Below are 23,866 nucleotides of genomic sequence, written 5' to 3'. Positions count from 1 at the left end.
AGAGGAGAGTACAAATAGAGTTCAAAAATATGAATGAGTGAGAATTCTGCTGCTTGTTTTGCTGGCTTGTATGCTTTTCTGCTTGTAATATTAATAAATTTAGAAATAAGAAGTGAAGTTCTCTCTTCTTTGTGATGCTTGGAACTCATGGTCTGTTTCTCAGTCCTGACTGGAACAGAAATATTACAAGGAAGAAGGTACATGAAGTTAATAATATTGAACATGTTGAGAGACAGAGCCTTCTGTCATTTCTTTTGGCACTTGATGGTTGGCAAGACTGTAAAAATAAAAATTCTTTTTAATGTTTCTCATTTTAGCTATGCAGACAGCTTATCATTTGTATTTGAGCTCCTTTAGTTTTTTAAAACCAAGATACCCAGTAAATTAAACAGTATAATTTATCCTCTGTGACTTTCCTCACTTTAAGGATAACTAATAGTTCTTTTAATTTTCTAATTAAAAGGTAATGAAGGTCAACTTTTACTTTTTTTAAAGGCCTCGGTGCTATTCCTATTTTAAAATTCGTTCATAAGGACTAATTTAGACCATACCTGATTTAAACAGTTGAATAGTGTTGCATTTGAGGTTTTTTTTTCCCCTGCTGCTCCTATATTTGCATGTTCTAAAGATGATAGGATCAGGGTATTACTTTAAAATTAGCTAATCCTAAATCTTTCTTCTTCTCTTTGTCCCTGTAGCTTTGTAGCTTTAAAGAACATTGGCATGACCTCTAAGGGCTAGGACCCTGAGGCTCTCCAACTGATGATAGTGAGGGATAGAAGATGATAATCTGGAAGTCATTCTGGAAGTCATTTCCTCTGTAACCCCTAATATCTAGTCAATTAGTAAAAAGTACTGGTTTGATTGTAACTATTTCCTCAGTTGATCTCTTCTCCAAACCTACTTTTGGCTTTTGTCTTTCCTTAGCCTAACCGATCTTTAATTTTATCCTTGACACTAGAGTTTCAATACTTCATTTAAAGTTATAAATCTCATGTTAACTTCCTGCATCAGGAACTTTCCAGTGCCTACGAATGAAGTCTTAGCATTCTAACGTGGCATCTTTGTGTCCTTCATGACGTAGCCCCTTATTTCTCACCCCTCGCTCTCCACTGTGAGCTTTATGACGTAGGAAGGCAATTTGTAATACCTCCTACAACGTTTACTCTTGTATACCTCCTGTTCTTCCTTCTGTTCGCCATACTGTTGCCACTTTTCTTTGCTTGGATAACTTTTACCCATCTTTAAAAACTGAACTCAGATTTTACCACCTGCAGGAAGTCTTGCCCTAACTTAACTAGTCCCCATCCTCCAGGCCTGTAGTGACATCTTGTCCACATCTCAGAAATGTATTAAACCCATTTTTATGACTCTTTTCCACAGTAGACTGTTAGTTACTTTGGGCAAAGACCACATCTCACTTATCATATCTATAGTAACTGATATGTTGTGGTGGCTCCGTGAATAGATTTGTTGAACTGAGTTCAACTCCTTGCCCTAGCATTGAAGTCTGAGGGAAGCTTTTGGATCAGTAGCTTCTAGACACCAGTCTGCTTTATCAGAGACATCTGGGGAACATTTTAAGACATTTTATTGGTTTTTTAGCTTTTATTCCATAAACAGTTATGATTCAGTAGATCTGGAACGGGGCCTGGGAATAAGTATTTTTAAAAAGCTCCTCAGTTGATTCTGGTTTGCTTACAGGTTTGAGAAACACTGTCCTAGTTTATTATTGTATTATTCCATTGTATTTTATGTAAAAGGTGCTCTCTTGACCTTATAAAGTAATTTCCTGTTCAACCCTTATAAATTATATCTACTAAGGTAGACATGTATTTTAAATCACTTGTTCTGATACCATAAACATAGAACTATCAACTTTAAGTGTCTCACTGGGAGGTCGATGAGCATTTTGTTAACATTCGTATGGAAAAAGCCCATTTCTTCTTGAATTGGTAATAGCAAGATTAGTTGGGCTTCATTCTGTGAATTTGAATATTTTTGGCAATTTGTGATTAGTTTCTGCTTTTTATTATGATTTTTCAAAAAATGATTAGGCATTGTTTTGTGGTTTAAAATAAATTGCACAAATCTTTAGTGTACAGCACAGTGAATTTTTACATATGTGAATACCTATGAAGCACCACCCAGGTCAAGATATAGAACAACTCTAGACCTTCAAAGTTTCCCTTATGTCCTTTTGCAGTTAATAAACACCCCTCCCATCATAGGAGGACCACTACTTTGGATGACCATCAGTTAGTCTAATGATTAGGACTAATAATCATTAGATCTTGTCTAATAATCATTAGATAGATCTAACGATCTATCTTTTGATATGTGTCTCACTTCTCTTGGGTTGACACATGGAATTGCTGGGTTGAGAACAGTCTTGTGTTTGGCTCCAATTTATCCTCTATGGTAGCAGTTTATTTCCAATTTATCCTCTATGGTAGCAGTTCATGGTAAAAGTTGGAATTAAATTATTTGAAGATTTTGATGAAATTTGAATACTCTGAAACTTCTCTTTGTTGTCAATGTGTTTCATTTTGTCAAAAATATACAAACAAAACTCAGTGTCATTTTATAGTTGCCAGTAATGTAGTTTTGTTTTAGTCAAATGATTTTTTTCTATATAAGTAACTTTTTTCTTTGTCACCTCTCCTCAGGATCGTCTTTCCTTGTGGGTTGGCACGCAGTTGTAGGACTGCAAAATGGGTCTCCGGATTCACTTTGTTGTTGACCCGCATGGTTGGTGCTGCATGGGTTTGATTGTCTTTGTCTGGTTATACAATATTGTTTTAATTCCCAAAATTGTCCTCTTTCCTCACTATGAAGAAGGACATATCCCAGGCATATTAATAATAAGTAAGTTTCTGATATTTATTTCTTTATATAATTAGTTTTCTCATTGTGAATATTTTTAGAGTATAGTATCAGTATGATAACCTTTTAATATTATTAGTGATATTAATATTATGTTACTTACCAAATTATGGAAATTTTAAAGAAGACTGGCTTTTATAGATTTTGCATGGTTGGATAAATGTGGCATCTCCATATCTAACTGTGAAATATATAAAGGTTGACTTGTTTAAATTGAAACTGGCACAATAGTGCTATTTTGTGTGTGTCGTGTGTATTTTTAATGTTTCTATTGTGTACTTATTTCAAATGTGGAAGGAATTTTAAGAATGTAGATGATATACGTTACTGAGAAATGGGAATTTCATGTTACAAAAATTGTTGATTATGATAATACTTTGAACTTCTGGATAATTATTTTCTGCTGTAGTTTCATTTGGTGATGGTTTGCTTATGATTAAAAGAATAAGATTGAAATGATATATTTTACATGTACATGGCATTGGCAGTTTCCTTGTACATTATGTCCTTTTGGCCTCAACAAATGCTATGGGAAATATAATCTCTGTTATACAAGTGATAAAACTGACCAGTACCATGTAGTCAGTCCTGGAGTTAGCCCTCAAACTGAATTTCCTACTACTGGTGTGGGGTCTTCCCCTTCCTCTGCCAAATGCCCATTTTTTTCTTCATTTAAAAGGTTGAATTATAATGAATGAGTCTATTTTTCCTTACTGTTATTTTTCTAGTTCTTCTTTTAAAAACTCAAAATTCCCAGAATCTTTATTTTCACATTACATTAATATCATAGGCTCTATGAAAGGAGCAATTGAATGTCTCTAACTCAAAATAATTTAGAAGATAACCAATTAGAGGTAATGAAAAAGTTTAATTGTAGGATGGGTTTTAAAATGCTGCTTTGATTCTGTCAAATATATATTTGTACATGTAGTAATTAAAAGGGAGCCCATTCATTTATGCCATTATGGACAAGGAATCTCTGTTAATAAAAAATCTGATTTATAACAAGTTTATCAGTTATTATGCAAAATAATATTTAAAGTTAATATGTATGAGTTAGTCCTGTTGGCAGTATTATTTGATAAATGAAATGAATGTTTAATTATTTTATTTAATCATTTAATTTTTCCATTTTCATTTTGAAAATTATTCTGATGGCATTAATTAAAACATGCATGTAAACTTTGAATATGCTTCTTGATAAAATGTTTTAAAGAATGAATAACCAATTTCATTTACTTAACTTTCTTATTTATTTCCAAGTATTCTATGGCATTGCCATATTTTGTCTGGTTGCTTTAGTGAGGGCCTCATTTACTGATCCTGGAAGACTCCCTGAGAACCCTAAGATTCCACATGGAGGTATGGCACTCTTCAGATTGGTCACTTTTGCTCTCTCGGCATTATTACCTTTGTGAATGTACTTTATGGCCTTCAGCACGTATTCATTATATATGTTCTCTAACACCACTCGCAAGTCTCTTCTTGATGTTTCCATTCTAGGCTTCTTTTCTTTTCTTTTTTTTAAAAGATTTTATTTATCATCACAAGTAGTCAGAGAGGCAGGCAGAGAGACAGGGGGAAGTAGGGGGAAGTAGGATCCCTGCTGAGCCGAGAGCCTGATGTGGGGCTCCATCCCAGGACCCTGGGATCATGACATGAGGCGAAGGCAGAGGCTTAACCCACTGAGCCACCCAATCTCCCCTAGACTTCTTTATTTAAAATTGCAAAGCCCAGCTGACCCCCGGTATCCCCCACTCCCTACCTCTTATTTGTAGTTTACTTGGTTTTCTCTTCTCACACCCTAGATCTGTACAGCCTCTGTGAGGATACCGATTTTTTGTTTTGTTTTCTTCGTTTGTTCAGTGCTCTGTCCTTAGTGCCCATCTCTGTCACTTAGTAGATGCTTGCTTGGTAAATGCGTGTTGAATGATACATAAATACCTGATACATTTTTATTTAATAAACGAATCTTTTTGGTGGTTCCCCTCTCTTGGTGATATTATAAATAGAATATTACTTAGCATAAATATTTGTAGTATAATGATAACGTTGCCTGTATTTTTCTGGATTCTGACAATTCAGTGAAAAGTTGAAAGCTTTTTATTCTAGTGTCAATTGAAGTTGGTTTTGGGTCACCTTGTTGCAAAATAACCATTTGAACCACGAAAATGAATTGAAATGTATCACTTGTTTTATTATGTGCCAGGTATAGTAAACCTCAGGAGCCCTCTTTCCTCAGTTTCACTTTTTGATCATTTGGTCTACCAGCTTTGAGAACTGTCTGTACTTTCTTCTAAGAAGACATGTCTATGATTTTGTTGGACATTAGAGAATCAGAATACTTCCTATAGTGTTTCAGTGCTTTCCAACCTTGCTGACATGAGACATTAGAGTTGCGGGGGAGCTTTTAAAAATCTCAGTGTCCTGATCCCAATCCCGTATTAATTAAATCATAACATATGGAGCTAGGAGCTAGATACCAGCATTTTTCAAAGATTTCAGATAATTTCAGTATATAAAAAATTGGGGAGCCTATTAATTCCTTCTGAAATTAGATTAGTGGCAAATCATGAAGGGAGCCTCCCTTGAGTTCCTGAATGTTGTTTTTTGAAACCCATCATTTAGGGACTTACGTGGCCTTGCAAGTTTAATGATTAAATGGGAATGATAGATACTAATGTTTACATGACTATAGAAGTTTCTGAGAACTGTTGGAGTATTTCGTTTCTATTCACTTATAGAAGCCTTATCACCGGCAGTTATTTTTTGTGTGTGTTTGGGTGCAGACAATGGCAGTCTGCAACTTGTACTGAATCTCTTTTCTCAACTAGCCTAACCCAAAGAAAGGCTCTCTAACACATAGGTGAATGTATTGCCTCCTTCAACTCTAGAGCCCAGTGTTTCCAGAAATTAGAGAAGCAAGCCTTTTCTAACTCAGGACCGTTTTGTGATGAGCACTGGGTATTATACGCAACTCATGAATCATTGAACACTACATCAGAAACTAATGATGTGTAATGTGGTGGCCAATTGAACATTAAAGAAAAAAGGACCAATTTCTGATGAAATCTTCAGTGTGCAGTGGTCAAACACTCAGATGCCTACATGGATCAGATACTGCTCATCAGTGAGAGGGGCCAAGAAAGAACCATTTCATATTGAAAATCTCATATCCAAAGGCAGCAGCTACAGGGAAATTGTCTTGTAGGCCCGGTATTCATAGATCTTATAATTTTTAAAGAGAAAACAGAGAATTGGAGGGTTTTTTGGTTTGTATTTGTTTTTAAAGATTTTATTTATTTATTTAAGAGAGATAGAGAGACAGAGTGAGACAGCATGAGAGGGGAGGTCAGAGGGAGAAGCAGACTCCCCAGGGAGCTGGGAGCCTGATGTGGGACTCGATCCCAGGACTCTGGGATCATGACCTGAGCTGAAGGCAGTCACCCAACCAACTGAGCCACCCAGACGCCCGAGAATTGCAGTTTTTGAGAGAACTTTTATAATTTAAAAAAAACTAACAACTAATTAAAAATTTTACAAACATTGGTTTTAGATGAATACCAAACAAATGATGTCTGTATGCCTAAATGAATCTACAGGAAACCACCCTATTACCTTTAGCTTATAGACCCTGGTGATAGAAGACTCCACGTTACCTTGCTGCTGTTGGCATTCTCTCTGATCTCAGTTGATATTTGGCATAGTTTTTTCCACTGAGTCCCAAAGACTTAACTTTTGCCCAGTTGAAGAAAAAAATACATTCATTTATTGTATTTTAATGTCTCCAAAGTCTTTTACTAGTTCCTGTCATTTGATTCTCATGGTAATTGCAGGAGGTATTTGACTGAATAATCAAGTGTAGCTTTGTCCTCTCTGGGTCACAGAGCAAGTTGTTGTAGAGCTGCTGTGACACTCAAATACTTGTCTCCATCCTCTTTTTTACCACGTGTCTATATTGAGATTATTAATTTTAGCCCTTTATTCACCTTTGCTTTGATTCTGGGGAAAATTGAAGTCATCATGTGCCTTGTGATGCTGATTTCCCGATTATTTTGTAAATACGGTTTTAACTTAGTAAAAAATACAAAATTTGAACAGTGAAAAAATAACATCACACGACTAGAGAGTAGGGTCTATAAAAAGTGACATTTATCATCATTGTTTTAAGGTTGAGCAGTTTCATATAATTGAATTCTTTAGGAAAGGAAACGTAAGCCCTAATACTTTTGATTTTAACCACGTGTTAGTTGAATTACTCTGACATAGTTTACATGACTTTCTTTTTTTAAAAAAATAGATTTTAAATAAATTTAGTATCTATGTGGCCTGCCAAATATGTGAGGCAGTTTGAATATAAGAGGATGTTCCTCTGTCCCACACAAAGATCCCCAGAATTTGATTTTTATAAAGTTCTTGGGATGTAGATGAAATAGTCAAATGAAGTAATTAAGTGTTTATTTATATTTAATTAATCCCATGCATGTTTGAAATATAGAAATATTACTTTATGTCATTTTCAAGTTTTATGAAATGATTTTATTCAATCTCTTAACCTTAATAAAACAGCTTTATTGAGTATAATTCATACATCATATGATTTACCCATTTTAGATAGACAGTTTAGTGATTTTTTTATGTCCACAGAGTTGTGCAACCATTACCACAATCAGTGTTATATAATTATGTATGTACGGAAACTCTACATTCAAGGCGGGGCTTGAACTCATAACCCAGAGATAAAGAGTTGTGTGCTCTATTTACTGAGTTAACCGGGGGTCCTACCACAGTCAATTTTAGAACTTTTTTTTTTTCTAGATTTTATTTATTTATTAGAGTGAAAGAGCACAAGCAGTGAGATGGGGCAGAGGGAGAGGGAGAAGCAGACTCCCCGCTGAGCAGGGAGCTGGACATGGGGCTCCATCCCAGGACCCTGAGATCATGACCTGAGCTGAAGGCAGAGGCTTAACCAACTGAGCTAGGTGCCCCTAGAACATCTTCATCACCAAGCTCTTAACTCACATGTTTGACTTCAGTGTTTTTGCCATTATTAGAGCCACTTTGAGTAGAGTCACCCTATTACAGAGCAAAATCTTCCAAGTTTGAAAAAAAATGTAGCATGTTTAAAATTTGTGTGTTCATGTCCATTGAAATTTTGCCCCAATGGTAGGGACATTTGTGCTTTAATGCTCAGGGTCATGTTTCCTCCTGTAGTTTTGCTCCCCTCCCTATTTCTTTTATTGCTTTTTAAAGGAGATCTGTTTTAGAGACTTACTGCCGTTTATTTTCTGTATTGGCAAGTGATTCTGTCAGGGAACCTCTGTGAAGAGCCAAGCATTGTATTGATTTTCATTGTTTCAGGTTCCATTTTCTTACTAAAACATTACTTTGTGGTTTGAAATACAGTAATTGAGAGAGCCTAATACGTAAGGCTTTTAAAAGTCTTAAATAGAAGGTGATTCCTTTCTTTCGGAGGGATAGCTAAACAAAACCAAATTTTGTTTTGTATTTATTCATGCATTTACAGCATTAAGAGCATCCTTGCTACAGAGTGAAATACTGTTTACTTAGGTTACTTACTTAGGTTTACCCAGGCATTTATGGGGTTTGTCTTTGATTTGTCTTATGTTTTGATTTTTTTTTCTCTAAAAAAAGTCACTTTTCAGTTTTTCTTTCCTTTAAAAAAAAAGTCAGTTGTCAGTTTTTCTGTAGCTACCATAAATTAGCAATTGAATTCTCTCCCTCATGGGCTTTTTTTTTTTTTTAATTTAAAATTTTTATTCTCATCACGTACAGATGGCATTTTGCCTTCTGATTTTTTCCCCTATAGGCTTTTATTTTATATTAGATGGCTAGTACAAAATTTTTCAGACATCAGAATATATTAGTCACCAAGGTCACATTTGGAATGAATAAACCTAAAGAAGGAAAGGGAAAAGAGCAAGAAATGGTTCCCAGATATGTGGGGTAGGTTAAAATGGATGGATTTTTTTTTTCTTGCTATATAAAGCAAAAACATAGATGATACTTTAGTTAACTTTCTAGGTATTTAAAAAAGTGATTCTTTTCTTTGTTCTCTAAACAATTGGAGTGAGAAAATGGTGAGTTTTCAAAGCCGTTTTAGGTGCTTGTATAGTATCTTAAGTTTAGCCAGTGGAATGGCTCAAGCTCTTTCATTAAACAAACTTATGATTCAGACCATATATTGGCAAACTCTTCCTCACTGTACGCATCCAGATAGTAAGTATTTTCGCTTTACAGAGCGTGCAGTCTCTGTCAGAGCCTCTTAGCTCTGCTGTTGCAGCCCAAAAGCAGCCATAGGGAAAATGTAAATGAATGGGTGTTCATTTGAACTGTGTTCAGATAAAACTTTATGTGTGGACACTGAAATTTGAATTTCAAGATTTTTACATATCACACATTCTTATTTTCAGTTGTTGAAAATTATAAAAACCATGAAAACAGGTAGTGGCCTGGATTTGCCTGTGGACTATAGTTTGCCACCCCGTGGTCTAGACTACACAATTACAGGATTTCTCTCACTATAACCAAATGCTGTCTTCTTTTCCGAGGATACAACATGTCAAGTATGAAATAAAGAATTTTACTCTCTAGAACATCATATGCTGAAATGACCAGTAATGAATATGCCATATTTATATTTTAAGGCACTAGTTTAAAAACTAAAGTTTTTCTGTTGTCTTTTAATGAAAATTGGCTCATCAGAGGAAGTCTGCTTCCTGACTATATTCCTTGCAATATGTGAATTCAGAGTTTTAACACTGGGATGTTTGGGAGCATCTAGCTAAGTGGGAAAAGCATCTGCTTATGACACTGTATTGTGCTACATATGAAATGAGTTTTCATTTCAGTTACAGTTAAATAATACTAGTTTAACTATCTAAATTAAACTTTAATGTTACTTTCTCATGGAAGTTTTTATTAAAATAAGAATGTAAGTAAGAAATGAAAGAGGATCTTTAGGAAACAAATTGAGGATTGCTGGAGGGGGTGGTGTGTGAGCAGATGGGGTAACTGGCTGATGGTCCTTAAGGGAGGGCACATGATATGTTGAGCATTGGGTGTGATTCGCAACTGACGAATCACTAAATTCTACCCCTGAAACTAATAATGTGATATATGTTAAGGAAATTGAATTTAAATAATTAAAAAAAAGAAATTTTAAATGCAAAAGTTAATTTCTCAACTTTAATAGTATTGGAACAATTAATTTGATATTATTATTATTATTATCATTATTATTGATTTCTTCTAAGCAGAATGTTTTCCTAATACTTCACTCTATAAAATTCCAGTATATTGATTTTACTCCTGGTCATTAAACTAAAATAATGGAATTAAAATAAGGTATCTTTTAGAAAATTGAATACTACCTACTATTATCTTTTTTAACTTATATTTAGAATCTTTCGTTTTTAAAAATTCTTACTTTAGCAAGCATTTAATGACCACCTACTATGTGCTAGGATCATACTTGCATATATGAATATTCACTCAAAATGGAAATTAGGTTGATATTACTATACCCATGCTTTTAGCAAGGTTAGAGTGTAGTTTAAATATAAGTGATGGAAGGTTTAAGAATTTTGTAAAAAATAAAGTTCCATTTCAACAAATATGAAATAGATACATTCTGTATAATAAAGCAGTTGTCTTGGTAGATGACTTTCATATAGTTCTTATAGATCTGATTAGAAAGGTTTATAATGGAAATAAATGGCTTTTTATGTCTGTAAACTTAATGCTTTTAGTACAAAGCTTAAATGTGTGCTCTTTAATTACAAGGTAAAAGAAATTGCTCCTTGGTGGTAAGAAAGAGTTTGGTAAAGAACTTCCTTATTTCCATTAAATAATAACTTTCTTGTAATCTTCTTTACTTCTGAAATCATTCTAATTCCTCCTAAACCCGTCTGAAACCCTTTTCCAACCCTCCCCCATAAACACTCCCAAATGAATTCACTGATATTAAAAACATAAAATGGTTAGGGGATGGGAATGCTATCTTTGTTTTTCTAATGAGTTTATGGGATTGATTTTTTTTTTTAAAGCTTTTATTCATTTATTTGAGCAAGTAAGCAAGAGAGAGAGAGAGAGAATGAGAGAAAGTGAGCACAAGCTGGGAGAGAGGCAGACAGAGAGGGAGAAGCTAGATTCCCTGCTGAGCAGGGAGCCCAATGCAGGGCTTGATCCTGGGACCCTGAGATCATGATCTGAGCCCAAGGCAGATGCTCAACTGACTGAGCCACGCAGTTGTCTCATAGGATTGATTTTGACTTCTTAGTCAGTGAAACTAGGATTCAGTATTATTTCTTCTTTAGAGTCTTTAATAAAATTTTGAGAAATTAATTTGTTTACATAAAATTCTATTTTAATATAATAATATGGTTGTACTTTTGGGTTTTGTTATTAAATTTTACTTATGGCAATTATGTCCATAACCCAAATACATTATTTTCTATCCCTCAGTTGAACATTAATGGTGTCTTAACTATTATAGTGTTTAAAATTAGGAATGTATAAAGTAAGACATGCATAGAATAGAGAAGCAATATTTATGGCAAACTCTTCTACAGTGAAGATGTAGAAGAAAAATCTCTTGAACACATATATCGAAGACTTCCTGTAAAAATCTAAACTGTTGTTGCTAAATTTCAACATTACTCATTTGCCTTTATTAAATGGATTTTAATTTCCTTCTCTAGAACGGGAGTTCTGGGAATTATGTAACAAATGTAATTTGATGAGACCAAAGCGTTCCCATCACTGTAGCCGCTGTGGCCACTGTGTTAGGAGAATGGATCATCACTGTCCATGGTAAGAAATCTGTGATTTACTTTTAGAAAAAGAAATAGTAAAAAAGAAATCTTAGTACTTAGCAGATTTAAATAAAAGTTATGTTAAAATCATGCAGTTTTAAAAAAACATCTTTCAGTAAGGATAGCTTTATTCTATCAGGTTCTATCAACTGCCAAAGTCATTTTTGCACAGAGATCCTGTCTTTTCTAACAAAAAGGCATTGGAGCAGAAAACTGACATTCAGATGCACCCATGTGTACAAGAGACCTAAGATGGTTGTATTCAATGAGGCAATGTATGTAAACCATTGTAGTGAGTATCTGACACATAAAAAGCAAGTAATAGCTGTTATTGTCTCTAACTGTAATAAACCACACACATTGCATGGTTTGTATTTCCCTTTCCAGTTGTTTAATTAAAGAATAACATATCTCAGATACTCTGATAACCTCATCTTTACCCCCTGTAAGCTTTTTTCAATATCGTGTATTGGACGCAGGTATTAAAGTTACATGTGAGCTGGATCTGTGTCCGTGGTAGTTAGCTGATGCCACTGAACCAACATTTTTGGTCAATAGGGGGCTCTCTTGTAATATTTTTAAAAACAGTTCAGTTGAGAAAAAGAATGTTGAAAACAAATGCTGTGAGAATTCTGCATTGTATCTCATTTCAAAGCTGTCACAAAAATCTGTGAACAAGATATTGTATTTAATTCTGTTTTCCTAGCATGGGATCTCTGTATAAATATTTAAACTAGTATAGTGTAGCACTTTGTAAATATATCTAAATACATATATATTTATGTTTGTGCACACATACAGGCACATACACAAAGTTAACTGCACAATGGGCTTCTTAAATTTATCACTGCATTTATCTATAGTTGACTCCTTGATGGAGTTTAGCTTTCCCAGATGATGCTGACCAATTTGGAGTTTCCCATGTTTTTGATGACTTCACTCTGCTAGCACAAGTTAATGTTTGCAAGCTTTTCGGGAAAATTTGATTTTTACCATAAACTGATGATTTAAACAGAAGGTAATTTCCGGAGATTAGGAAAAATAAAAGCATTTTAGATAAAAGCACTTTGTTATTATATAAAAGAAGTTTCAAATTGTTTAAGTCCGTCAATGGGATAGTATAGTGTATATCATATATAGCTCATGTTTAAGAAATGTGCCTTGAATTTAAACAAATTCTCAAGTGATTTCCTAAACCTCAGTGATCTGTTTACAATTACAGTAGTAATACATTAAAAAACAAAAGGCTAGGTAAAACATGTATTATTAGGCAAGTAGTAACCACACTGAAAAACTCAATTGTGTAACCTTTTTTAGAGTAATGTTTCTGATTAACTAAGAATATAATAAATGTTCATGTTCATGTTATGGTTGGATACTGATACTTCCTTTTAAAAAAATGCTAGAGTTTAAGCTTAAAAAATAATCAACCAGGAGATGTTTTGGTCCTGTAGAGATTAGCGACATCCTTTCTTTATTTTTAAGGACTTGAGCTTAACTTGGTGACAGAAAAATGTGCTGTTAATCTAAATTCTAAGATTCGGGTGAGCTGTTTGTCTGCCTGTTCCATGGGTTTTCAACTTCTCAGAGTACTTGTGGGAAGAAAAGTGGAAGTAGAAGGAGTTGGAGGTAGGGAAGGAGGGTAGATCAGAGGCCTTGAATAGATCCGAGGGACTTTGGTGATTGAATTCCTTAATAGGGCATTGCCAAGGTAGTCACAGGCTGAGGAAAATGGACAGTGTGAAATGAAAGCAGGGAAATTTTTTTTATATTTTCAGAAATTGCATTTCTTTACTGTCTAACAGCTTTAGATTTGAAGGTCAGTTCTCAGATCACCTGGAGCTTTTCTCTCTTTCTGGCCCCTTGAGTAGTTTGCTACCAAGAGAACTCTTCCGTCTAGACTGAGTATCTTCATGGTTCTTAGAGCTCTCTGGTTAAGAATGCCATCATTAAAGCAGGTGGGGTCAAGGAGGATGGGACGAGGAGAAGTGTTGGAAGCCACAGCTGTTGGAGAGTATGTTTGAGGGCACACATGAGCACTCTTCTGTGAAGACACAGGAGCTTTCACGGTTTACAAAGCATGAGCTCTTAAGTTTAGGAAATGCCTCTTTGGGTTTTGGATTTAGTTCTATATCTGAGTTAAAAAAAAATAGTTTAATGATACACTTTTGAAATAGCAGTTTGTTAGCAGTGAACCAGTTATATCCCCCCCCCCCAAACAATAGCAGTATAATGCTATAATGAAATGAAAACATTTGAGCAAGGTAAGTTGTTGTTTTGAACTAGGGTTTTCTGTGGCAATTGTAAAATATTCTGAAAATTTGGAATGGTGAGATTTTCAACCTGCATTAGGCTTGAAAATTTTAGGATTATCACATTAATTATTTTTCCTAGCTGTGATTCCCTGTTGTCATGGTGGAACTGTAGCTCTAAGAATTTGTAAATACTTGTGGGTATATACATATATTTTTAGCCACGAAGGACAGAATTGAAAAGTAAGAAGAACTGGGAGTGCTTAGCAGGAAGGTCAGAGTGGCAGGTTTCAGTCCTCTTACTTTGAATCATTCAAATTGCTCTCCGCAGCTGGGATGCTGTAATGGGAGAGCAATATACAGAAGAAGGTTCTTGTTCTCTTGGCTACTTTCGCTTCCTCTGGCAAGTGTCTTCACTCTTTTGTTCCTGTTTCCATACCAATGAAATGAGGAGACTGCCATCTGCTCTTCCTGCCACACCGGGTGGTTGTGAGTTGAAGGCAGCCGTATCCATGGACTTCCTTTGTAAAGTAGAGAGTGCTTTGCAAATGCGAGGTGGCATATTTAGAGACTGTTGCTGTGTACTGTTTGCTTGTAGGTTTCAATGGCATTAGCAGATCTCCATAAAGTCAAGCCTATATAAAGTTGTGTTTATTTTCAGTTTTTACCGGTCCTGAGGTGAACATCTTATTAAAGTTTAAAATATTATTTCTGTTTTCCTTTTTTCTTCAGGATTAACAATTGTGTTGGTGAAGATAATCATTGGCTTTTTCTGCAGTTGTGTTTCTACACGGAACTTCTTACTTCCTACGCTCTGATGTTTTCTTTCTGCCACTATTATTACTTTCTTCCCGTAAAAAAGCGTAACTTGGTAAGAAACGTTTATATCCACTAATGTTAGAACGACTGTGGCATACAGTTATTAACATGGGGTTCCTTTAAGTGCAGAAGATTGAAAACAAAAAGCAACAAAAATAAACTCCAAACTTGGTGAATTTTAAAATATATTGGGATTGAGAAAGTAGGCCCTAATCTGCCATTCCCTTTTAACTAGATCCATTTATGATTATTTATTAGGGTTGAGTGACTTTCTTGAAAAAGCAACATATTAGATCTTTCAGTATATATGTTTGGGTTTAAAAATACCTATAACAATGAGAGAGTAAGTGAAAAATGTTAATTTCTTGTTTCCTTTCAGGTATAAAGATAGACTTTAATTTTTCAAAGGCACTCAAAGGAATGTTAAATTTTTGAGAAAAAAGGACTTTTCCCCTCTGACTTTTAATAAAAACTAAAAAGAAGAATTTACAAGATCCTTTAAAAAGTTACTGTTATATATACCATTGGAAACAGTGCTCTTCCCATGTTGTACAGGAATAACAACAGGCCTTAGTAAGGCTTGTCCCAGATTGGTGATGTTGGAGGTGTGATGGGAGTAAGAGCAGCAACAAGTGTTAAGTACTTGACTACGTACGTACGTATCAACACTGTGCTGTAGGCTTGCCGCTTCCATTCACTTTAATGCCCACAACAACCATGTGAGGTGGGGTATGCTTTTCCCCCATTTTTATTGATGAGCAAACAGATTAATAGAGGTTCAATAGGTAGTCACTGAAGGTAATTATTATTCAATAATTCACTGAAAGTAATTATTCAACTGGTTTTAGTGGTAGAGCTGGGATTTGAATTTGCTCATATGTTTTTGAATCTTCTGTGTTTTGTGTGTGCAGTTGTTTTCAGCCTGATCTTGTGTATTATTTGGACTTGGGTTGTGTTTTTGAGATACACTGCCTATGTGTGTATGTGTGTGTGTGTAAGTCAGAGAAAGGTAGACAGGCAGAACCAGAGAGCCAGCATGCACAAGGGTGCGCAAGTGTGTGTAAGGAAGGAAGGTAGGGTGGACAAGGGGAATATTTCTTTCCTATTAATCAGTTTTCTACCGTTTAAATCTTAAAAATAACAATCTCAGTGATGGCACATAAGATTAAATTTTGGAATAAGGGAGTGAAGGGCCTTTCTAAAAAATAAGGTCTTTGAGTTCTGTGTCGTTAGGTCACTTTTGTATATATGATCATTAAAAAAAAAATTATTTATATATTTTAGAGAGATAAGGAATATGTGAGGGGGAGGGGCAGAGAGAGAGGGTGAGAGAGTCCCAAGCAGATGCCTTGCTGAGTACAGAGCCTGATGCAAGGCTTGATCTCACAACCTGGAGATCATGACCTGAACTGAAACTAAGAGCCAGATGCTTAACTGACTGCTCCTTCCAGGCACTCCATCTATGATCATTTTGTTTAATTGAAAGAGGATATTTGTTCTTGTTGCTTGGCTGTGTATATTAGTGAAGCCTTGTGGTGATTATGCTTATTAAATATAGATTGAGCAATTAAAATTAGATACTAATAACTGAAAAAAGTTCAAAGGGAGAACTTTAAATACAGATGTTTGGGGCGCCTGGGTGGCTCAGTGGGTTAAGCCGCTGCCTTCGGCTCAGGTCATGATCTCAGGGTCCTGGGATCGAGTCCCGCGTTGGGCTCTCTGCTCAGCAGGGAGCCTGCTTCCTTCTCTCTCTCTCTGCCTGCCTCTCAGTGTACTTGTAATTTCTCTCTGTCAAATAAATAAATAAAATCTTTAAAAAAAAATACAGATGTTTGACATTTTCATACTGATAAGTTAGTGCATGCAAGTAATGTAGTTTTAGAAGTGTTTCATCTTATTTATAGATTAATTTCTGATATAATTGACATTATAGTTAGAATTTGTAAAAGACTAAATGTATTCCTCCAAGAGTAACCTGTTTCAAATAATGGAGCCTAATAAGAAAAGCATTAAAATAAAATTGCCCAGTAAGATGAAAGTCATAATTTTTTAAGAAGAGAGAGATACAGTACAATTTGGTGATGTTAATAAAAACTTAATAGAGGTTCTCTAGGAGGAGATGCATTGTAGTATAGAGGAGGGATTGACAATTTGACTCTCTGTGTTTTTATTAATAAAGTTTTACTGAAACACAGCTACTTTTGTTTCCATATTGTTTATAGTTGCTTTTGGACGACAACAGCACAGTTAAGTAGCTGTGACAGGGTCAAATGGTCCGAAAAACCTAAAATATTAACTCTGGCTGTTTTTGAGTTTGCCAACCCTGGTGGTAGAATGATCTTGGCTTTGTTAAACAGACACACCTAGGATCAAAGCCTGGCTTTTGTTATTATACGTATAATCTTTGACACCATGTTTAACCATTCTGAATTACAATGTTTTCTTTTGGAAAAGGTGACTAATAAGAGATTAAATGAGGTAACATGTAAAAGTACCTGATATATAATAGATGTTCAGTTTATGTTATGTTTGACGTTTATAAAAGCTCTCAGAAGGAGGAAACAGTTTTCCTTTGGCCTATTGATTTTTTTAAAGATTTATTTATTTATTTGAGAAAGAGAGTGAAGGGGGGAGTAGCAGACTCCCTGCTGAATGCAGAGCCCGACATGGGGCTCAGTCTCAGGACCCCGTCATGACTTGAGCCAAAACCAAGAGTCAGGTGCCCAACCAAATGAATCACCAAGGAGCCCCTGGCCTATTAATTTTTATGAAAATTTTACAGATAGTATTGTTGGGAGACTGATAACAGACTAAAGAAATTTCAGTACCCAAAATATAATGGTACTATTTTCTGAAGGATTAGCATATTTGAATTTATAAACTGATTTCCCTTTCCAAATGAAAGGTAGAAACTTTGAAAAAATTTTACCAGTCTCAGGTCATGATTTCAGGGGTCCTGAAATAATAGATACACAACTAATATTTTTATATTGATTTATTATCCTGCAGCTTTACTGAATTAATTCACTAGTTCTAACAGATTTTGGTGGAGTCTTTAGGGTTTCTGTATATATTGTTTTATCTGCAAAGAAGGGCAGTTTTAATTCTTTTCTAATTTGGATACCTTCTATTTTTTTTTCTTGCCTTATTGCTATGACTAGCAATACTAAGTTGAATAAAAGTGGTGAAAATGGCCATTCTTGTCTTGTTCCTGGTCCTGCAGGAAAAGCTTTCAACTTTTTGTTGTTGAGTTTGATGTTTCTTTGGGCTTGTCATATATGGCCTTTATTATGTTGAGATATATTCCTTCTTCACCTAATTTAAGACTTTTTATCATGAGTGGATATTGAATTTTGTAGCATGCTTTTTCTGCATCTATTGAGATGATTTTGATTCTTTTTTTCCCCCATTTCATTAATGTGTATCATGTTGGTTGTTTTGCAGATGTTGAACCATTCTTATATCCCTGGAATAAATCCTAAGGTCATGTGTATCATTTTTTTTTTAACATTTTATTGAATTCAGTTTACTAATATTTTGTAGAGGATTTTTACATCTCTGTTCATCAGGGATTTTGTCATGTGATTTTCTTTTCTTCAAATGTTGTCTGATTTTGATAACAGTTTAATGCAGATCTTGTAAAATGATTTTGAAAGGATTCCTCCTTCAATTTTTTTAATAGTTTGAGAATTATTTATATTAATTTGCTAAAGTTTTGTCTATTTTGTTTATCCTTTCAAGGAATGTGCTTTTAGTTTCCTTAATCTTTTCTGTTTTCTTTTTAGTCCCTATTTCATTTATTTTTGTTCTTATCTTTGTTATTTCTTTCCTTCTACTAACTTTTGGCTTGGTTCTTCGAGTGTGTGTGTGTCCACCCTAGTTCCTTGAGGTATAAAGTTAGGTACTTTGAGACCTCTCTTTTTCCCTCAGGTAGGCATTTGCTACTGTGAACCTCTCTCAGAATTGCTTTTGGTGCATCTCCTAAATTGTTGTATGTTTAGTTTCTACTAAACATTCATTTGCCTCAAGATATTTTTTGATTTCTGTTTTGATTTCTTCTCCGACCCATTTGTTGTTCAGTATATGTTGTTTAATCTTCACATATTTGTGAATTTTGAATTTTCCAGTTTTTTCTTATAATTGATTTCTAGTTTCCTACCATTCTTATTACAGATTTTTTTTAATAATTTTTTTAAAAAATTTTATTTATTTATTTGACAGAGAGAAATCACAAGTAGATGGAGAGGCAGGCAGAGAGAGAGAGAGAGGGAAGCAGGCTCCCTGCCGAGCAGAGAGCCCGATGCGGGACTCGATCCCAGGACCCTGAGATCATGACCTGAGCCGAAGGCAGCGGCTTAACCCACTGAGCCACCCAGGCGCCCCCTTATTAAAGATGTTTCAGTCATCTTAAATTTATTAATAAGACTTGTTTTGTGGCCTAAACATATGATCTCTCCTGGAGAGTATTTTATGTATGTTTGAGAAGAGTGTGTATTCTCCTGCTGTTGTATGGGAGGGTCTATAAATCTGATCAAATGTGTAGTTTAAATCCAATGTTTCCTTGTTAATTTTCTATCTAGATGATCTATCCATTGTTGAAACTCAAGTATTAAAGCCTCTGCCATTATTGTTTTGCTCTCTATTTCTCCCTTAAGGTCTGTTAATATTTGCTTTATGTATTTAGGTGGCCCTATATTGTTTGCATAAATATTTATGAATATTCATCCTCTTATTGGACCAATCCCTTTATCATTATGTTGACCTTCCTTGTCTCTTATTATAGTCTTTGACTTTAGTCCATTTTGATTGATATAAAAGTATAGTTGCTTCTGATTGCTTTTGGTTTCCATTTACATGGAATATCTGTTTCTATCTTTCACTCACTTGCAGTCTGTGTGTCCTTAAAGCCAAAGTGAATCTCTCATAGGCACCATATTGTTGAGGGTTTTTTCTTTAATCCATTCAGCCATTCTTTGTTTTTGATTGGAGAATTTAGTCCATTTACATTTAAAGTAATTATTGATAGGCATGCACTTAATATTGCTCTTTGTTAATTGTTTTCTAGCTATTTTATAATTTTTTGTTCTTCTCTTGCTCTCTTCCTTTGTGATTTGATGATTTTTTTATAGTTGTGTTGTGTAGGAATTGCTCATCTAGTTTCTGGATTTCTTTCAAAGAGAATGGTTCCATATGTAGCAGTAGATTCAGTGTGTCCATGAAAAGAGTTCAGTTCAGGAGCTTGTATGTCACCACCTTGGACTGAAATTCCTTTTCTTTTTCTTTCTTTCTTTCTTTTTTTTTTTTTTTTTGGTCTTTGTAGTTTAGCTGTTATTCTGTGATGTGCTTCATTGTCTTCTCCGCATTTTTCTTCTGTGAAAGAGTTTATATAATTTCTTGAATCTCTGGCTTGATAACATCCTTAAGTTCCAAACATATCTTGGCCTGTTACTTCAAATACTGCTTCTGCCAAACTTTTCTTTTGCATTTCTGATATTCTGAATTTACGTACGTGCGATCTCACTGTACTGCATACCTTTCAGTCTTTTCTGTATTTTCTTTTTTTTTCTCCTTCAGAGTGGGCACTTTCTACTGACCGTTATTCTGGTTTATTGATCAGCTTTTCTGCTCTGTCTAATCTGTCAAACCGTTCTACTGAGTTATTAAATCAGTTTATTTTTCACATTCAAAATTTTCATTGATAACTTTTTCATAGATAACTCCTTTAGTGAAATTTTCCATTTGTCATCTATACTTTTGAACATTTTAATTAAAGTTATTTTAATGTCTGTGTCAGTTTCAGTATTGAGATCTACTTATGGGTCTGTTTCTGTTAGCTTTTTTTTCTATTTTAGTTTCCAGATATTCAGTCCTTTCTTCTGATATGTATGATAGGTTTTGTTGGATACCAAACAAAATGTTTGTTTAAATGACAAACTGTAGAAGAGCTTTTTTTTTTTTTTCAAGATATGATTTACTCCTTTTTTTGGATAGGCAATAAAGAGAAAGCTCATCTTGATCCAACTGAGGGTTTTATATGACAAATTTCTAAGGTTACATAACAGAACATTGGTCTTAATACAGCAGTTCCTTTGAAATGACATTTATTACATTTATTGACGTTTTCTAACAATTTATGATGACAGGGCTTTGTCTTGGTGAAGGACTACTTTCAGTTTTCCTTCTCTCTTATGACATAACCCTTCATGAGACTCAACTGAACAATTTAGGTGTTTACTGTGGATCATGCCTTTTCCTTGTTCTTTTCCCAACTCTGTGAGGTTACAGACCGCCCCGAGCCTCTGCTTATGCTTGACCTTTCATACTGCGGATGAATTGGTAAGTCCCTTATGGTAAAAAGCAGTGCAGAATGTAGGACTCACCCTAGTGTGTTTCTGTACACTTGGATCTTGGCCCTGTAAGCCTTGGCTAGTTTGGCTACTTCCCAGTGTCTTCAGTCAGTTGTTTACTTATTAATTAATTGGGTTTTATGTGGCTTTTCATAGTGTTCTTATTGAGGTGAGTCTCATAAAACTTTTTCCCTCACAGATGATGTTGGCAGTAGCATTTTGTTTAAAAAATTATTTCCCAAGAGATTCTTTCTTTTTTTTTCTTTTCTTTCTTTCTCTCTCTCTCTCTCTCTTTTTTTTTTTTTTTTTTTTTCAAGATTTACTTCTTTGAAAGAGAGCACACAGGAGAAGGGATAGAGGGAGAGAATATCCAAGCAGATTTCTGCTGAACTCAGGCTCCATTCTGGGCTCCATCTCAGAAGCCATGAGATCAAGACCTGAGTTGAAACCAAAAGTCTGATAAGTCTGATGCTTAATTGACTGAGCCACGCAGATGTCCCACTTCCTAAGTGATTCTAATCCATGTTGCTTAACTGTGCAACTCCAGGGGAAACAGTCATGTCATAGTCTATGTAAAAGGTATCCTGTGGAGTTGTACGGAAAGTGAGCTCTAGCCACAGGATTTGAGAACTGTTGTGCTATAGGGAATGAGGCTTGGGGTGCTCTTTTAGTACAGTAGAGATTAACCAGATAAGGAGATGAAGGAAGTCACTGTTGGCAAAGAGTAGAACTAAAGGCCAGAGGCAATAATTGAAATAATTGCTTTTAAGGTCAAATCTGTTCTAAAATACTAATATACTGTGTAGTAAATATTTCTCAGGTGAAATAATAGAACCTTGTTCTTACTGTATTAGTTCTCTTAATGATGACATTTATTGTATTTTTTTATGATAAGGTAGAAAAATACTACAAGTAATTTCAGTACAGAAGTCACCATTATTATCATTGACATTAAAAAAATATATATTTGGGGACGCCTGGGTGGCTCAGTTTGTTAAGCGGCTGCCTTCAGCTCAGGTCATGATCCCAGCGTCCTGGGATCGAGTCCCGCATCGGGCTCCTTGCTCATCAGGGAGCCTGCTTCTCCCTCTGCCTCTGCCTGCCACTCTGTCTGCCTGTGCTTGCTCTCACGTCTCTCTCTATGACAAATAAATAAATAAAATCTTAAAAAAAAAATATTTCGGGGGCGCCTGGGTGGCTCAGTGGGTTAAAGCCTCTACCTTCGGCTCAGGTCATGATCCCAGGGTCCTGGGATGGAGCCCCACATCACATTGGGTGCTCTGCTCAGCAGGGTGCCTGCCTCCCCCTTTCTCAGTGCCTGCTTCTCTGCCTACTTATGATTTCTGTCTGTCATATAAATAAAATCTTTTAAAAAATATTTTGTAGTGGTATAGTCTTTAAACGGCCCTGCCCCATCATTTTTTTTTTCTAAGTTTTTGCCTGTGTCTTTTTTATTCTTCTGTAAAACAAACAAAAGCATAACCATCTCTTCCCTTTGTGTGGAAAGCTGGCCAGATAGTATCAGAAACATGCTAATTCACATTGTTACCCTTTCAGTTATTTGGAGTATGAACTAAAGATCCCCAGATGCCCCTAATTATCTTTGGAGATTGTATTAATGATTACTGTGCCTCTTTCGCGTGGCGATATTAGCACAATTAAGGGATGCCCCGGACTTTGACCCGGTGTTCTTCTGTCAGTCAAAGGATGTGAGAGCTTTACTCTCTGTTCTTCTTATACCCTCTCAGGTTGGTAGATGGCAGCATAGTCTCTTTTCTAGCCAAATTCTAAGGCCCAGAGCTTGCTCTCTGGGTGGGAAAAGAAAGTGTTAACAACTCTTCCTCCGGTTTTTGTTTCTTTTGTTTGTTTGTTTGTTAGGTAAGAGTGTTTTTTCATTAAACAAAAGAAGAAATGGATTGCCATTTAAGCTTTGTTGTAATGGCAGTCAGCCTGTATTCAGTAGAAAACTGGTATGTTTTGGTTAAGCTCAAGGAAAAGAGAGTTGAGAGAGAAAAAGCAAGCTGTTCACAAACTCTGGAAGTGAAGGGCTTTGGGATCCTGATTTTCTTCCATTTCTCTTCTCTTAGCTTCCTCTTGTCGGAGGTCTTTCTGGTCTGAATTGTTTTAACCCATTTGCAGATGCCCCATTGCTTTAATACTTCTAACATTTCTTCTTATTCTTTTAAAATACCCACCTATCATGAACTTCCAAGGATTTATATGTTTTTACTATATGAGATTTTGAGGAAATATTTCAAATATCCTTTAATGAGAGAAAAGGGTAGTAAGAGGTATAGGAGATAAAGAATTTATTCATTAGGCATGAATACCCAAAATACGGATTTATTTTTAAGCTGTAACTATTGATATATGTTCTAAGTTTTATACTAAAGAAGGCCTACAAACCTAAAATGAATAATACTTATATCATTTTCTTTGTCAACAGTTACTAATTTCAAAATTCTCTGTATTAGGGGTGCCTGGGTGGCTCAGTGGGTTAAAGCCTCTACCTTGGCTCAGGTCATGATCTCTGGGTTCTGGGATCTAGCCCAGCATCACATCGGGCTCTCCGCTCAGCGGGGAGCCTGTTTCCCTCTCACTCTCTGCCTGCTTGTCTGCCTACTTGTGATCTCTCTGTCAAATAAATTAATAAAATCTTTTTTAAAAATTCTCAGTATTAAAACAAAAATACATAAATGGAAAAACGGCAAAAACTTAAGTAATA

The 23,866-nt window shown here is 35.2% G+C and overlaps 1 protein-coding gene across 2 annotated transcripts in view; it reads left to right on the top strand.

Annotated features, from left to right (window-relative positions):
- Window positions 1–23,866, top strand: part of ZDHHC21 (zinc finger DHHC-type palmitoyltransferase 21) — a 61,141-nt gene that overhangs the window by 11,099 nt on the left and 26,176 nt on the right. For both annotated transcript variants that reach the window (XM_045079645.1, XM_045079646.1), the window contains exons 3-6: window positions 2,670–2,868; window positions 4,150–4,248; window positions 11,610–11,721; window positions 14,708–14,846. In XM_045079645.1, the coding sequence (XP_044935580.1) occupies window positions 2,715–2,868; window positions 4,150–4,248; window positions 11,610–11,721; window positions 14,708–14,846 (504 nt within the window). In that variant the 5' untranslated portion in view covers window positions 2,670–2,714. The remainder of the gene's footprint in view (window positions 1–2,669; window positions 2,869–4,149; window positions 4,249–11,609; window positions 11,722–14,707; window positions 14,847–23,866) is intronic.

The sequence above is a fragment of the Mustela putorius genome, unplaced genomic scaffold (genome assembly GCF_011764305.1).
Source record: "Mustela putorius furo isolate JIRA1106 unplaced genomic scaffold, ASM1176430v1.1 tig00000421_pilon_pilon_pilon, whole genome shotgun sequence".
Taxonomy (NCBI): domain Eukaryota; kingdom Metazoa; phylum Chordata; class Mammalia; order Carnivora; family Mustelidae; genus Mustela; species Mustela putorius.
The sequence above is the reverse complement of the archived record's forward strand: the minus strand, read 5'-3'. Positions and strand labels throughout refer to the sequence as shown.